Raw genomic sequence first — 16,983 nt, 5'->3', positions numbered from 1 at the left:
AGACAGCATTTCAGATAGCTCTGAGAAGCTCTTCCCAAGAGGTGGGGGGAAGGTCAATATATATGTGATTTTGGTGAAGGGGAAGTACGTGCAATCAAGCACATATTTTTTGCAGAAGCTTTCTGCTAGTCCTATGAAGGTTACTGCTAGTCACAAGGAGCAGACGTCACCATGAAGGATTTTAGTGCTTTTCTGGTTATGAGGAGATACAAGAATTGGGCTCATGAAATCGTCTCTTGAAAATATCTAACTATCTGAAGACTTGTTCTGCCAGTTCTTCCAGAGTACAGAGGGCCTCATTCCTGATCTCCACCCTGAACTCCTTTCAAGGGATGTTGAAGGTCAGCAGCTGCAGCAGCTCATAATTTGATCCTTGTAAAGGTAGATGGCAAGTGCCAATTTGTAGGTGACACCCCTTATCTCTTTGGAACAGTCCCTCAGAGAGATCTGAGAGGCTGTATCCCAGGCTTAAGTCCTCAGTAAGTCTGCCCAATAAAACATAATTCTCAGCTTCTAGGTTGTGCATTTTCTTTCAGTCAACAGGTGCTATATCCAGTCCACAAAAAAGAGAACCCCACATCCTCCTTCTGTCATCCTGGCCCAGGAAGTGAGTGGGGTGGGGGGAGGAGGGTAGGGTGGAAGGGCTTGGAACCTGGTGGAAACAGTCCCCTGACCTCCCCCTTCCATGGTGGGGGAGTTGTTGCTGGGAAGAGCTGACCTCCCCAGGGCCTATGTTGCCCATAGCCTTGTGTCCAGTTGGTGCCAAATAGCAGCTCAGCTCAATGGAATATGAGCAGAAGAGCTGCCTGTCACTTCCAGGTTGGGACAGCGGAGATGCAGGTGGGAGCCTGGGGCTGGAGTAGAGTGGACTCCAAGGAGAGTGGGGAGCCTTGCGGGTCTGAGGGGAGAGGGCTTCTATATCTTGACTGGAGGAGTGGTTACATGGGCACATTTGTCAAAACTCATTAGTTGGTACACGTACCTTTTATTGTATGTAAATCATTCAATATATGAATGAAGCTAATTCTAAAGAAAATAAAATAACCTGGGCAAAAGAGCTTTACCCACTGTAAAGAGCTGTGAAAATCAGTGATTCATGATTTGTCCCACTGTACAATGTGAGTATAGAATTCTGTGGACCTCCTCAGACACAGGGCTTATGCTGGAGCCCAGGCTGGGACTAAGGAAGAATTGGCAGCAAAGGGCTTTATCTGGGTGGGAAGTCCTAGACCCTGCCCAGAAGACAGGAATCCAGAGTTAAGTGTGGACAGCCAAGGAAAGGAATGTAGACATTGAGCAGGAGTGGTGCTTTGCCCTGGACCCTACTCTGGGTGAGGAGGCAGGAGCCAACAGTGCAAATAGAAGTGCATAGAATGGTGTGAATTACTCTCAATTACAGCAGCAGGACAGAGCATTTGCCCTGGGTATGTCCCTACTACTTCTCCATTTAAACTCCCTCCCTGTACTGTCTTTCTGCTGTCTTTCTACCTGCACCCTACAGTCTGAGAACCTCCCCGAATGGAAAACCAATCCTACTCTTACTTCTGTGCTTACCTCTGCCGTGGCCCTCTTCAGCCCTCGGTCTAAAGCCCAAGTCTTTCCAATGTGTGGAACCTCCTGGGATCTAGCCCTGCTCACCTTCCAGCTGCCTTCCCAGTCCTCAGCCCTGATTTCCATTCCTGTGTGACTCTTTGCAGTTCCCCCAAAATACCACTTCTTCTCATCGAGCCTGAGCAGGGGAACTTCCAGGAGGTTCTAAGAGCAGGTCAGCTCTGGTGGTGCCCTTGGCTGCCTGGAGTCAGCAGCCATGTGAAGATGTAAGCAAGCTGTGCTGTGGCCTATGCAGTCATGGTGGCAGCAGCCGTGGAGATCTGGGGAGGGGATGAAAAGGGAGAGGGAATCCTGAGACACGGAAGCAGCTATAACCTCAGTGAGGTCAGCATGGTCTGAGAGAAGTGGGCCAGGGCTGCACCTTCCACATCACTCTTTCTGGTAATCCACCCTCTCCTTAGAGGATGGGGAGAGCTGCTTTCAAACTGGAGTCATCTGCATTGACTAGTATTTACTCCTTGACAAGGGGAACTATGTTGGCAGCTCTTACAACCACAGGCATCAAGCATTATCACTATCTCTCTAGTAGTGGTGGGAAACTGAGGCACAGAGAGATGACATCTGTTGCCCAAGGTTCCAGGGCTGGAATTTGAAGCTATGCCTCTGGCTCTAGAGACCGTGTCCCTTACCACCAAGCCATACTGGCTCTGATCCTGGCACCTTGATCGTGCAAGGTGCATGTGGATAAACTACTTCCTCCCAGGCCATGGAATTGAGGCCTGGCCACTGGGGCATGCTGCATGGTCCTCTAGACTCTTTGCATGTCAGCCAGCTGGATGCAGAACCCTTAACTAAGAGCCCAAGAATCCCAGAGGATGGGAGAACCATGGAATAGAAGGAGTCTGGCCCTTTCCTCACTCTCAGAGGGGAGCTGCTCAGGATAGCTACCCAGTCAGGAACATCTATATAGGTTTAAATAACTGAGATATCAACTTTCCTTGTATTAAACCCCTAAGTTTTTTTTTTTTTTAGTAAGATCTATTTGTTACAGCAGCACAACTTAGCTTATTATTAATTGCAAAGGAGAAAAACAGTAACTTTACAGTGGAGAAACCTGGCAGATATGACCTTAACCAAGCAATCAAGATTAACATCACCAGTTGATACGACATATCAACATCATGTAACTCCTGATAAGATGCACTGGGGCTCTGTACCCATGTTCCATTTCATGCAAGGCTACAAGACACATCATTTCTGTGGAATTCTTGCCAAAAAGACATAGCCTCAATCTTATCATAAGAAAACTTCAGACAAGCTCAAATTTCTGAAAAATAACTGGTCAATAAAATAAAGACTCCAGAACTGTCACAGAGTGTGGGAGACTGAGGAGACATAACAACTAAATGCAAATAATTGGATCCTGGACCAGAGAAAGGACATTAGTGAAAACTGACAAAAGTCAAATGAGGTCTATTAGTTAGCAGTATGGTTTCAATGCTAAGTTCCTGGTTTTAGTAATTGCAGTGTGGTTACGTAAGATGTGAATGTAAGAGGAAGGTGGGTGATGGGGTACTAGAACTCTCTGAACTATTTTTGAAACTCTTTGAGAAATCTAAAATTATTTCAAAATAAAAAACTCAAATAAATAAATAAATGAAAATGAATGTGGTGATGAGCTACCATCAGGTGGCCTTTCTGGTGGCTTTGGTCTTAATCATCATCAGCACGCCTGGACAAGAAAGACCCACACTGCGTTGCACCTTTAAAAGTTTTTATTACAGAAAACCCTCTTCTTCCAAGTCCAGCTCAAGGCCCCCCTTATTTACTAAAACTGGGCTTCTGTGCATATTGGATTGAATGGTTTTCTTGCTCCCTGGGTATCTGCTATGGAGTCGAGGACCCTGCCTTTGATCGTAGTTCTCTGAGAGGAGGGGCTGGGCCTCTGTAGCCATGTTCCATTCTGCACAAGGCTAAGAGACATTTAGTCAGCAGGGCACTGACAGCATTATGCCCCTGCCTGGGAGGTTAGGCAGGGGAATCTGACAGCTTTCAGCAACCCCTGTGCACCCCCTTTGGGTCTCGTGGTGACAGTGTCCTAGACAATGTCACTGTGGGCCTGAGACTACAGCCAGTACAATTGCTGAAGAGCCAAATATCAGTGCTGGGGTCAAAACAGGGCATTATGGCTGGGCCCCCCCCCCCGAGTGTGAGGATGGGGACAGTGGCATGTTGATCCCCAGAAGTGCAGGGCTGTAAGCAAAAGATGCCAGCAAGGTGGAAGGGTCTGCTTCTCAGAAGCAAATTAGACAGGGATCAGGGAGGTCCTGAGAGCCCACACACAAAGGTGCAAGGATTTCAAAGGCAAGTAACTGGGAAGTGGTGCTGGACAGTGGCTTGAAGGAAGCCCAGCCCAGAACATATCAGGACAGATTTGGTCATTGAGTGAACCAATGCTTTAATAATAAAGAATAATGTGGCTATCACAGGGCATTACCTGGAAGGCTGTGACTGCTACTGCTACTCACTGAGCAGTTACACAAGGAGGGGAGGGTTTGAGGGTGCAGATCTCAGAGCAGCAACCACAGCAGGAGAAGGCTGGCAAGGGTCAAGGGTGTGAAGAAGACTTTAGAACCAGTGTCACGGGTGGTCTGGGTAGTGGGAGTGGGTGTTGAGGAGGCAACGGAGCTGTCTCCACACTGAAACTTTAGGAAAGTGACTCCTCCAACCGTCCGATTTCCAGTAGCCAGGAACTCACAGGTGGAGTTGCTGACCTTGGAGCAGCCTTTCAGCACGAGCTTCGTCTCTGTGAACGCAAAAAAGACAGTAAGGACTTCACAGCCCCTTCGCCCTTCCTCCCCCGTCTTCTCAGTGACCTGCAAGAGCTGAAACAAGTCTGTTCCTGACACAGGAGCTTGGAAGAAGGAGCCCAGGATCAAGAACACCAAATGGTGATGGCAGAGTGGCTGTGGAGGTGAGGGCCTAGATACCCTCTCCCAACCAGTCCTGGAGGAAACTGAGGCTCCTGGAGGTGGATGCGAACCTGAGCTCATGGGTTAGGGCTAGAACTGGACCTGGGAATGAACTCTTCAGTGTTTTCCTGAGCAGCTGGCAGGTGGTGAAATCCTGGGACAGGCTCAGACCCTCCGTAGTCCTCTGCTCTCAATCCAGGAGGGAGTCAGCACTTCAGACCTGCTCCTGGCCTCTCCTCCTCTAGGCTCTGCTTTCCATCCCCACTCCTCTCTGGACCTGAGTTCTCTCTGCCTGAGTTTTCCCTGAGAAGAGGGAAAAACAGCCAGAGGGGATGCAGAGAGACCCCTGTGTCTTAACTCTAAATCTGTGTTGTGATGTGTTTAACCCTGTTTTAAGGTGCAGGTCCTAGGAAAAGACAAGGGAATTTGCAAAGAAGATGTGATTGTGATTGCAGCTACCTTTTACTGAGTACTTACTGTGTGCCAGTATTGCACTGTAGGCTGCAAGTCAAACAGCCCTGGAGGAGAGGCAGCTCACAGGGGAGGAAGGGGCTGGAGGAGGTGACTGGCTACTTGTTAGAGGCAGGGCTGCAATTTGAGTTCAAGGCTGATTCCATACGTGCTCTGAGAAGGAGGGGGAAACCTCCACATCCCAGTAAAGAAAGCAATTCATTGCTGCTTTAGAGCAAATATCAGTGCTGGAGGTTGAATTAGAGTGTGTTAGGAAGATGTGTTGCCTGGCACATGGCTACAGTATTTTTTTATTAACATCTTTATTGGAGTATAATTGCTTTACAATGGTGTGTTAGTTTCTGCTGTATGACAAAGTGAATCAGCTATACGTATACATATGTCCCCATATCCCCTCCCTCTTGTGTCTCCCTCCCACCCTCCCTATCCCACGCCTCTAGGTGGGCAAAAAGCACCGAGCAGATCTCCCTGTGCCATACAGCTTGGGCAAAAACAAAAACAAAATCCTACATTTATGATGGCTTTGATCTGTCTGGCTTTCAGATTAAGTCAAAGCCTGGGACTTTGCAGACAGCTGGGAATAGGGTGGGCAGAAAGAACGTGTCCTTCGATGCCATTGTTGCCCTCAGACACACCTTTAGAATTAAACATCAGAGCTGTGTAAACATCAAGATCCTTAAATGCCTATTACTATGTGAAATAAGTCACTCTGAAAAGGCTACAAACGATATGATCCCAACTATATGACATTCTGATAAAGGCAAAACTATAGAAAGAATAAAAAAATCAGAGGTTGCCGGTGGTTAGGGATGAATAGACAGAGCACAGAGGATTTTTGGGTCAGTGAAACTACAATACTGTGTATGATACTATAACAGTAGATACATGTCCTTATACATTTGTCGAAACCCGTAGAAGGTACATCACAAACAGTGACCCCTAATGGACTCTGGTTGATAACAGTGTGTCAGTGTAGGCTCATGGATGGTAACAAATGTACCTTTTTGGCGGGTGATGTTGATAGTGGGGAAGGCTATATATGTGTAAGGGAAAGGGGTATAGGAAAAATCTTTATATCTTCCTCTCAATTTTCCTGTGAATCTAAAACTGCTCTAAAAAACAAAGTCTATATTTTTAAAAGTAAAAAGAAGTTCAGAAGTGTGATGCTTGGCCCCACTGAGAAATCTACAATTACAATTAAGCATCAATTTCTGATACTATAATTGCCACTTAACAAAAGTTGAAATCAAATTGTACCTGGATGTTAGCGCTCTTAAACTCATTAATCTAAGTCATATCGTGGCAGAGACTGACTGGCTCTTCATTTCAGCTTCATGCCTCTTCCTTTCCTGCTGGGCCACCGCTAGGTCTGGGTCCCAGCCAACAGAAGGTGGAAGGGAGTGATGCACTCACTTCTAGGCATTGCCTGTAAAAACCTTCCTGCTTCCTCCACTCCTTCTCTTCCCCCACCTGGTGGCCAGAGACGTAAAGAATACAGAAGAGAACTGCCAAGACCTGAGTGGGTAGGGGCCAGAGCCTCAAGATGGAAGGAACCCAGGGCCCTGGACTCTGCAATGAACTGCACCACGAGCAAGAAATAAACATATGTTGCATTGAGCCATAGGACTTGGAGGTTGCCCTTTAACAGTAATTAACTTACCCTAATTAATAAATGTATTATTTAAATATTCAGCCATAATATTTGCCTGAATATTTAAGGAATAATATTTATTGGTTTTATATTGTATGATGGTTAATTTGTATCTCATAATGGTTAATATCAAACTACTTTTGTAGAAAAGAACAGTTGGTTGGATATTTTTTTGGAGGGCGATCATCAGTATTGTTCATTTTCAAGTTTACAATGACTTTTTTTTAAGTATGAAATGCTGTACTGGTTGTACACCATCACCACAGGGGAATAGATCATGGCTAAAGTGTTAAATAGAACTTTTTTATTTTGTTGTTGTTGTTGTTCTTCTTTTTTCAATTGGTTGGATATTAAAGCCCCGTTTGACTCTTCCTTCCAGGTGACTCAAGCTGTCATAAGCCAATACCTCTCAGTGACATGCAGAGAAGGGAAGTGTACATATAAAAGGAAGTAAAAGTCAGACCCACCCATACCTACAGAATAGCTCACCCTAGTAAAGAAATAAATGTCAGGAGTGACATGATGCCCTTAAAAGAGCCTGGCTTGATTACAAGCCATAAGAGAACAGGGTTCAAGAGACTGACAGCCCAGGAGGAATGAACTGTGGACTGAGGTGGCAGAAATAGCAACCAGCTCAAAGCTACATTAACAGCCTCACTATCTCAAAGGCCTCCTGACCTTATTCCCTCTTCCTACTAACCTCTTCCAGGCCTTTTTTGTTAATCCAGAATTTATGATCCAAGGCATGACATGTTTTAAACTCAAGTCCCATAAAAAGGAAATGACATACCATTCTTAAATTCTGCGATTAGATTGACACATCTTTCTTCTTTATAACATTTCCGGGTTGCCCCGTTACAGGAAGTTTCATTAGATCCATAACATGCAAGGCACTCTGTGTTGCTGGACACCTCTTCCTGTGGGGGATCTGGGTAGAGTAAGAGTCATTAACTCAGAACAGTGTTATCACAAATATCACGGTACTGCCTTGGGTGGAAGGGAAAAGGCAGACAAAGACGCTAGCCAGAGAGACCTCTCAGGGTCTCTCTGCATGCTCAGGAATCTCAGATCCTGCCATAAAAATACCAGTCATCCCATCCCCATGTCCCACCAAAATATTTACAGCACACAACCTCACAGACCTGCCCTTACAGACCATCCAGTCTTCAAGAACTGTGGTCAGTGAGGGTGTTGGGATGAGGAGGGAAAGGTAAGATTCTGAGCTAAAACCAATCTATAGCTAATGTCAACAGTAGCCAGCTATTCTGAACATTAGCCAACAGATGTGTGACTATTACTAAATCTAGCTCTGAACAAATGAACACAGGCCATTATTTAACATTGTGACTTGGATAAAAAAAATTATATTGAGACTCAGCTCTGCTATTAATGAACCATGCTCTATGACTATGGCCACATTTTCTCCTCTTCAAAAAGAAGGCTTTGATCTAAGCCAACAGTTCTCAAATGGTGGTCCAGGGACTCCTGGGGATCCCTGAGACCCTTTCAGGGAGTCCACTAGGTCAAAATCATTTTCATGATAATACTTAGATGTTCTTTGCTTCTTTTACTCTCTTTCTCTCATGAAAATACAATGGAGTTTTCCAGAGGCTACATGGCATGTGAGATTGCAACAGACTAAGAGAACAAGCAAATCTGAGAACCCAACTGTATTCTATTAAACCAGAAATTAAGGAGCTTTGAGAAAACATGGAGCAATGCTATTCTTCCCACTAAATATTTTTTGTTTTGGAAAATAGTTATTTCTATGTAAAAAAAATGTTATTAATGGTAACAAGTAATGAGTTTTATTATTTTTTAGTGAACTAATAAATATTTTTTAAATTTCTTAGCCTTATTTTTAATACAGTAAATATTGATAGATATAGTCCACAGAAACAAACATTATTTGGAGTCCTCAATAATTTTTACGACTTAGAGTCTTGAAAGACGTCCTGAGGCCACACAATTTGAAAGCTACTAATGAGCGTCTAGTACCCTCCCACACATCTCAGAGTGCTGTGATTTCTGTCTTTACTGAGAAAGAGGAAAGCATGGTAGTAGCACTGGTTTTCCTCATTTGTTTCTCAAGTAGTTGTTGTATGTTAGCTGTTAATGTTACCCAAATATGCACTGAAGTGCCTAGACTTAAGATGTCCACCCAAGAGTGAGAACCATAGGTGGTGAAGGAAGGGACGGAGCTGGGAGGACAGAGGAAGGATGTGGCCAGCACCCACCTATGGTGTCATTGTTGTCATTGCATGCCTTTCCTTGGCAACACTGGCTTGCAAAATGGAAGCTTTCATTAGCAGATACGTGGACTGTGAAGGTCTCGACCACGCCCTCGCTGCAATTATCCGCAGAGCAGGCCTTATCCTCGTACATTGTGATGTGTTCTCCTACGCAAAGGCAAACACAGACTGTCAGTCCTGGGTACAGAGTGTTCAGGGAGGGCAAGGGTCCTGAAGAGCAACTGCTTTAGGCAAGGGCAGAAAACACACCCTCAGCCCAATGCAGTTTGGGGGACACTGGAGAGGGTTTCCTGCAAAAAGAAAAATCCTTCTCTGTGAGGTAGTTCCTTTGTTTAGCAGGAGATTATCAGAGATGCAACTTAAATTCCAGGTGAAAGGCTGATGGGGAGCTTAGAAGTGGGTGGTTCAGGCTGACACACCCAGAGCCCACTGAACAGTCTTAGCGTCTCTAAATACAGCCAAGTAGATGTGATGGGTTTATGTGCAACATGATGTTGAACCTAAAGTTAATCAAGCTTCTAGACCAGAGCTATCCAATATGGTAGCCCTAGCTCTATGTGGCCACCTACAAATCAGTCCTCAGTCACACTAACCATATTTCAAGTGACCAATAGCTACATGTGGCTACCATATAGGACAGCATTGACATAGACATTAACATCACTGAAGAAAGTTCTACTGAACAGCATGAGTGCAGTTTACAGGAAATACCAGGAGTAGGGGAACAAGTGAAATGACATCACAAATAAGCAATCAAACAAAGCCAGAATATAAGACAGCTACAGGATAAATGGCCCCATTTCTCCAACAAATCAATGGGATTGAGCAAAGAAAGTGATATTAGTTATTATTAAACAAATTAGACACAATAGAGCTAACAGCAAAATGCGATGTGAGGATTTTGTTTGGATCCAAATTCCAATGCATCTACTATAATACATCTTTGAAACACTTGGAACATTTTTAAGGTGGCCTGGGTATAACAAGAAATTTTTAAATTATAGCTAATTTTCTTAGGTGTGATAATTGTATTGTAGTTATATAAAAAGGGGAAAAAAGTTCTTATCAGAGATGAATAGTGAAGTGTTTATAGGGGAAATAACATGCTATCTAGGTTTGCTTTAAAATATTATGGGGAGAGGGTAAATTAGGAGTTTGGGATTAAAATATACACACTATTGTATATAAAATAAATAACCAACAAGAACCTACTGTATAGCACAGGGAACATACTCAATATCTTGTAATAACCTATAATGGAAAAGAATCCATTTTCCTAAAATGGAAAAGAATTCATATATATGTGTGTCTGTGTGTGTCTGTGTGTGAATCACTTTGCTGTACACCTGAAACTAACACAATATTGTAAATCAACTATATTTCAATAAAAATTTTACAAATAAAAATAAAATACTATGGGGAAAAAATAGCAAAATGTTAATTGTTGACACAGGATGGTGGTTACATGGCAGTTCATTATAGTCTTCTTCCTGCTTTTGTGTATGTTTGAAATGTCCATAATAAAAAGTTTAAAGTAAGTCAAAATGCTCTGAGAGAGAGGTAACAATCATGCCAGCAGAACATCCTGGAAGGAAGTCTGAGTGAAAATATGTTGGATCTGGAACAGGAAGGAACACTGAGAAGAGGGAAAGGGGGGCAGAAAATGGAACAATGAAAACACCTAGAGCAAATTGCCTGCTTTGTAATTTAGCTAAGAGCTGCCCCTGCTTCTCACGTTCACTAATACAGGTCTAGGATGAAGTCTGAGTCAGGGGCAGCAAATCCAAGGAGCCACAGGGCTTGTCTGCTTGCTTGGCTCTACCACTGTTACTGACTCCTGCATTCTGCTCCTCCTGAGAGGTGCCTTCATGACTCCCTTTCTCCTTGCACAGCCCAGCCTTAGCCTTGCTTTCCTGGCCAACCCCTCCAGCACCTGCCCTGTGCAAGTTCCAGAAATGGGAATGATAAGCATCCCCCAGGCTCACCTAGAGAAAAGTTCGTCAAGAAAGTGGTACAGCTGATACTGGCATTTGCGGGACACTCAGTGGCATTTCTGTCAACACAGGAGTCTGTCAACGAATTACACTGCACACAACTCAAGGATTCTGGGAAGACAAGATGTTCGGCATCGTCAACATTCAGGAGACATTTATAGAGTGTGCTCTGGCCAAAGCACTGCACTCACCTCAGGGTAAAAGAATAGCCAAGATGGCATCCCTTCCCTCTGGGGGTCCCCCAAACTTTAAGCTGTGAGGTGGAGCCACCCCCCATTAAGTTTATCCCCACTGTCCACCATTCCCCAGTGGGAAGACCCAACCTTGACCCACAGCACTGAGTGGTACCACAGGGGGCAGTGTGCACAGAGAGGTCTCATAGCCTCCAACTGCCCACACCTTGACATGAGAGGTCACATGAGGGGATCCCAGGGCACCAAGAGTGAGAAGACCATGGTGAGGTGGAAAAAGGGGTCTTCATTCCAAAAGGGGGCCATGTGGTTTCCCTCACCTACAGCTGCAACCGTGAGCATGACGATGATACCAGCAAAGAGGAAGCCCTTCATGGTGCTGGACCTATGTCTCTTGAGGACGAGGACTGTGGCCGCAGAGCCTTAAGCCGGAAGAGACACAAAGAAGGCAGTCTGGGGAATCAGAAGGCCGCTGGGGAGTGATATCCCCTAGGGTTGCAATCAAACTTCAACAGACCCAGCCCATCCTTGTGACAGAAGGAATCAGCATCCTCAGCTGGGAGCACTGAGCCAAGATGCAGATTCCACCCTGCCCTTATACCCACAAAAGCCTGGGTTTTCCCAATCCTAGATGCCTGCAAAGGCATCCACACACAGGTACAAAACACAGCCCAGAGCATTTCCTACAGAGCCACTATGGGTACAAAATGGGCAGAAAGATGACCACCAACCCCACTGAGGATGGGGGTCCAAGAAGAAAGCTGGGCTCTCATGTCCCAGAGCATAATGTCCATCCTGTAGGTGGTATCTTGCCACATTCACATAATGCACTTAGGAGCTCTGTCTCTGCCATCGCCACTTATGTGCATTGATTCATGTAATTCCTCCACCCAGCAGGCAGGTACTATTATCAGCATCACCCTCATTTCAAAGGGGAAATCAAGCCCCAGAGAGGTTAAGTAAAGCACTCAAAGTCAAGGTTGCACTCCTGGGAGGGGTTAGAGCTGGATTTGGCCCAGGCCTCTAACCACACTGCCTCCAACACACATGACTCCCAAAGCCCCGGACCTGGACACACTCAACCTACAGAGCTCAATCAGAAGCCCCAGCACACTTCTGACTGGCCTGTCATCAATCTCTCTGCACATGAAAGTCATCTAATAGCTAAGGTTTAGCTGTATTTATTAAGATCCTGGGAGTTTGGGGTTAGCAGATGTAAACTTATAGGATGGATAGACAACAAGGTCCTACTGTATAGCACAGGGAACTATATGCAATATCCTGTGATAAACCATAATGGAAAAGAATATTTTTTAACATCTTTTTTACAATGGTGTGTTAGTTGTTGCTTTATAACAAAGTGAATCAGTTATACATATACATATGTTCCCATATCTCTTCCCTCTTGCATCTCCCTCCCACCTTCCCTATCCCACCCCTCTAGGTGGTCACAAAGCACCGATCTGATCTCCCTGTGCTATGCGGCTGCTTCCCACTAGCTATCTATTTTACATTTGGTAGTATGTATAAGTCCATGCCAGCTGGGATGAAGTGAAAAGAATATTTTTTTAAAAAGAATGTCTATATGTGTATAACTGAGTCACTTTGCCATACAGCAGAGGGTGGCACAACATTGTAAATCAACTATACTTCAATTTAAAAAAAAAAAAGATCCTGAATCAGAGCTCCTAGAATATCAATTTGCCCGTGTATCAAAGCAGCATGGAAGGGAAATGTCTGGCTCTGCACTGAGCCCTTATTCATCATTAGCTCATTTATACTATGAATAGTAACCAGGAGCTACATATGGCTACTTACCTCTGGATCCATTGAAGGAATAAAAAGGAAAGATACTGTTTCTCAGTCACCAGCCATGTTCCAGTGCTCAGTGGCCACATGTGGCTGGTGGCTCTGCTGTATTGGTCAGTGCAAGTATGGAACAAGTCCCAGGGCACAGTGCTGCTGTAAAGATTTTTGCCCACTCCACAGCTGAGGAAACTGCAGATGGAGGGATAATGCAAGCTGCCCAAGCTCACCCAGCTTGTCAGACGAAAAGTGGGACTCCATTCAGGGTCCTTCCAGGTCCAAAACCGAGTTGTACCATAATAGCTGCCACTTACTAAGGAGCAACCGACTTTCACTGGGGCGTTGCAGGCCACCGCCCGCATCTCCCCTCACCACACCACATACACATGCTCCCCCACATACACACCACACCACACACACACATACACACACCACACACATACACACACACAAACACTATGATCCCCTAGTTAACTGATTATGAGTCGGTGAAAAGAAAGAGAAACTAGCCCCCATGGAGGGAGACAGACAGCCCATCAATTGTCTAATGACCCCAATATTTAGAGATCCTAGGAGAAAAATAAAGTATGTTTGGTTTGGAGCTGGTGGCAGATGTTCTGTGCATTGCACCCTGCATCCTCCAATGCCCAGTCACCACTCCAGGCCCAGAACCCCGGTAGAGAGAGAGGTTCAGGGTTTGGGCCTCCTGGGAAGGGCCTCTCAAGCCTTGTAGGTGTAAAGGAAGAGGAGATGGGAGGGCAAGAAATGAGGGTAAAGAGTCCACAACAGCCACATCAATTAAGTGCACAAATCACCTCAGCCCTGTGGTATAGACCTGATGATTAGCCTCATTTTCAGAGGGAAATAATGGAGGCCCAGAGAGGTCAGGACCCTACCTAGGGACATGTAGCAGATCTTGGAGGTGGTGGGACCCAGGGCCCTGCGCACCACCTCTGCAGGAGAGAGGAGCCAGTGAGCTGGGGGTCAGGGCAGGGCCCCCATACGGAAAATGAGACCAAGTGCATCTGTACACCCCTTTGCAAAGTCCTTCCTATTCATCCTATTGTTGGACATTTTCAGCTGTCTGAGAGGGTCTTACCTCAATTGTTCTCATCTTACACAGAGGAGCAAGAGCTCACAGAAGCCGTGAGAAGGATACAGCACCACACACACACACACACACACACACACACACACAGAGCAAACCCCAGCACCTCTCCACTCCAGCCTTCCCCTTCCCGGGCACTGCTGGAGGAGCGAGAGAATGCCAGGAGAATGCTCTGGACCCCAGCCAGCGCTGAATGCCCTTCCCCTGCTTTCAGCTTCTCCCAGGCTGGGTCCTGTCTCACAGCCCAGCCCCAGTCCCTTACCTTCTCTGTCTGGCCCAGAGATTGCCCTGAAGAAGGTGGATCCCGGCAGAAGGTTGGAGAAGGTGTGTGAGGGCCCTTATATAGCAGGTGGTTGCACAGTGAGAAAACACAGCCGCCTATAGGGAGGGGCTTCTGGGCCAGACTGGGCCCTGCCCAACCATAGGGACATAGGTGGCTTAACCCTAGGCAGCTATGATGTTGGTCAACTCTCTGAAGCCTCCAGGAATTGGGAGAAACTTTGGTCAAGACCTGCCTTTGGCAAAATGGGCAAGGGAGTAAGGTGTGTCCCTGGCACTGTCTCATGTTGGCTGCCACCCACCAGATGGATTCTATGACCGGTTAATGTGTCACAAGCATACCCTTATCCCAACCTGGTAAAGCTGTCACCTTGATTAGCCCATTTACAGCTGAGGAAACCAAGGCATGTAAGAGAAACATAACAGATTTGCCCAAGGTTACACAGCTGGGACAGAGTCAGAACTCAGAATCAGGTTACATGGGGTTTGTGTGGCTCGGGAAAGGGTCTCAGGTCCCCTTGGGAAAGTGTTTGAACTTCACTAAGTCTCAGGGTCCTAGAGACAAGATGAGGATAAACTCACTGTGTAACCTTACAGGGTAGAGGGACCACGAAGCCGCTGCCTGCAGGATACCCTATGCACCTCAGGGAGGGACCTACAGCTACAGCTGCTGCAGTTTCCCACACCCCAGGCAGTTTGTCTGGCAGTGCTGTCTGGGCAGCCACTGTTGGTGAGAGTTCAGGTCAGCCCAGGATTCTCCCAGCCCCGCCCTCACATTGTGCTGTGGGTGTTCCTGGCTTTGAATGTGGATTTGAGTTCCCTTCCCTCCTGCTGTTCCTGCCACTTCAGATATTCACACTCACTCACACACATACATGCACACACACGCACGTGCACACACTCACACACACATCACACACACGGGATGTGTGGGGAACTGAGGATTCAGGGGTTGCGCATCACACAAACACCTCCAGCCTACAGTTAAACCTTAGAGATCCCTGCTCCTGAAAATACTCCTTGCTCATTGCTGCTCACTCTGTGCTGGTCTGTGGCTCAGCTCTCCCTCTTTCCCCAAACTCATGCATTTATTCAATATTTTTGGAGGACCCACCATGCATCAGGCCCACTCCAGGCATTTGGGAGGTATTTGAGCAAAGAGACAGAGACTTTGCCTTCCTGGAGTGTAGTCTAGAGGGGGAGACATGACATAAACAAAGTGATAAATAAGCAAATCACAGGGTAGATTAGAATGTGGTGACTACTCTGGCAAAGAGACAGAGAAGAGCAAAGTTGAGGGATCAACCGTGCTGGGGGAAAAGGGGGCACATGATTCAATTTTAAATAGAGAGGTCTGCATTGGTCTCATGGGGAAGGCAAAATTTGGGTCATTTCTATAAGCAGAGCCTCTGGCCATCTCTTGTTTTCTCCTTTCTTCCCCTTCTGTCATCAGTCAGACTACAACAGCAATTTCCAAAACAAAGGTAGTTCTCTCCCTAACAGAATCCTATTCAGTCTTCACTATAGCCAGATGGCAGGGCCCAGTGTGGGAAGTGGGAGCAGGAGCAGCCAATGGGATGTGGGTGGGAGAGGGTCTGAGGATAGAAGAGTTGAAGAGGCCACGTATGCTGCCTTTGAGATAACAGATGTGGCAGGGGGCGGCGGGGGCGGGGAGGTTGTACTCCAGTGTCTAGCCAAGGACAGACAGAAAAATCAATCTGATCAATGTTAATTCTTTTCGGAAGGCACCAGATACCCAGGAAGCTCTAGGTCTGAATACAGACTTTGCTCCTCATGTCCCATAAGTTACTTACTAACCTGGCTTGCTGGTCCTGAGTTCCCCATCTGTAAAAAGGGAACACCAGACTGAAGAAACACCTGCTGATTATTTCATCCTGGAATCCTTACCCTGTTCCGTTGTGTTTTTTCCAGTGTCATCTAACAGTAATGCCATGGGGGCATTTGATCATGTGTGATGCAATGGCAATCCCTGAGCTGGGCTGTGCGTGACCACTCACAGCAGGCCTGGGTCTGCCCCTCCCAAGGCCCTGGGCAAGATGAGTATCATTATCCCTTTGGCAGATGAGGAGACTGAGCCACAGAGAGGCCTCTCTTCCAGGTCTTCGGATACCAGGGCCAACAATCTTTCTATTCCCACACAGCTTATGTGGGACCAGCCTCTGCCCATAGACTTGAGAACATCTACCCAGCTTTCCTCCTCCATGTTCCAGGGTCACCTCTCTGTCATCACTGTGGGGCTATCAGGGTCCAAGGGCTGGGATCAGTCACAAGGTATTATAAGAAAACACCCCCCTAAGGCAAACCCTCCTGACTAGCCAAGAAGTCCAGGGACCCAAGAGAAACAGGGTCTCAACACACATCCCAACTTTTGCTCTTAAACTAAGGACAGTGGGCGCACCTTAGTCACCCTGGATCCATTATCCCCTTAGAAGAGGACGAGGCTGGCTGTCCTTATGAACACTCCGTGGGGCAATCTGGGACTCACTTGGATCCTGGAGAGTTATCCTAGGGTGTGAACCAGAACCACTGTGGAAAATGGGCTTCTCCCATTTCCCTCGATCATTAGCAGACAAAGCTTTGAGGTGAGTTCTTAGAGAATCCACTCTGTTTTGGAAAAAACATGCAGAGGTGTGCAGGATCAGGGCAGGATGGCCAGAGCAGGAACTCCAACAGGTGTCCAAACCGAG

At 46.3% G+C, this 16,983-nt stretch overlaps 1 protein-coding gene across 1 annotated transcript; it reads right to left on the bottom strand.

The window, feature by feature from the left end:
• Positions 1–3,427: 3,427 nt before the first annotated feature.
• LYPD8 (LY6/PLAUR domain containing 8) lies at positions 3,428–11,511 on the bottom strand. The gene is made up of 5 exons (XM_036848054.1): positions 11,403–11,511; positions 10,883–11,002; positions 8,883–9,044; positions 7,436–7,573; positions 3,428–4,357 (listed from the first exon to the last, which is right to left on the bottom strand). The coding sequence occupies exons 1-5, from the start codon at positions 11,455–11,457 to the stop codon at positions 4,122–4,124; spliced, it is 711 nt and encodes a 236-aa protein (XP_036703949.1). The 5' UTR covers positions 11,458–11,511; the 3' UTR covers positions 3,428–4,121.
• Between the last annotated feature and the right edge of the window lie 5,472 nt (positions 11,512–16,983).

The sequence above is a fragment of the Balaenoptera musculus genome, chromosome 3 (genome assembly GCF_009873245.2).
Source record: "Balaenoptera musculus isolate JJ_BM4_2016_0621 chromosome 3, mBalMus1.pri.v3, whole genome shotgun sequence".
In the NCBI taxonomy this organism is placed as follows: Eukaryota; Metazoa; Chordata; class Mammalia; order Artiodactyla; family Balaenopteridae; genus Balaenoptera; species Balaenoptera musculus.
The sequence above is the reverse complement of the archived record's forward strand: the minus strand, read 5'-3'. Positions and strand labels throughout refer to the sequence as shown.

Excerpts from the sequence above, each read along its gene's own strand:
- LYPD8 (XM_036848054.1), bottom strand. The coding sequence starts at position 11,457 with ATGAAGGGCTTCCTCTTTGCTGGTATCATCGTCATGCTCACGGTTGCA. Across the intron at positions 7,574-8,882 it reads TGACAACAATGACACCATAG|ATCCCCCACAGGAAGAGGTG; the intron begins GTGGGTGCTGGC and ends TACTCTACCCAG. Across the intron at positions 4,358-7,435 it reads AATCGCAGAATTTAAGAATG|AGACGAAGCTCGTGCTGAAA; the intron begins GTATGTCATTTC and ends TTGCGTTCACAG.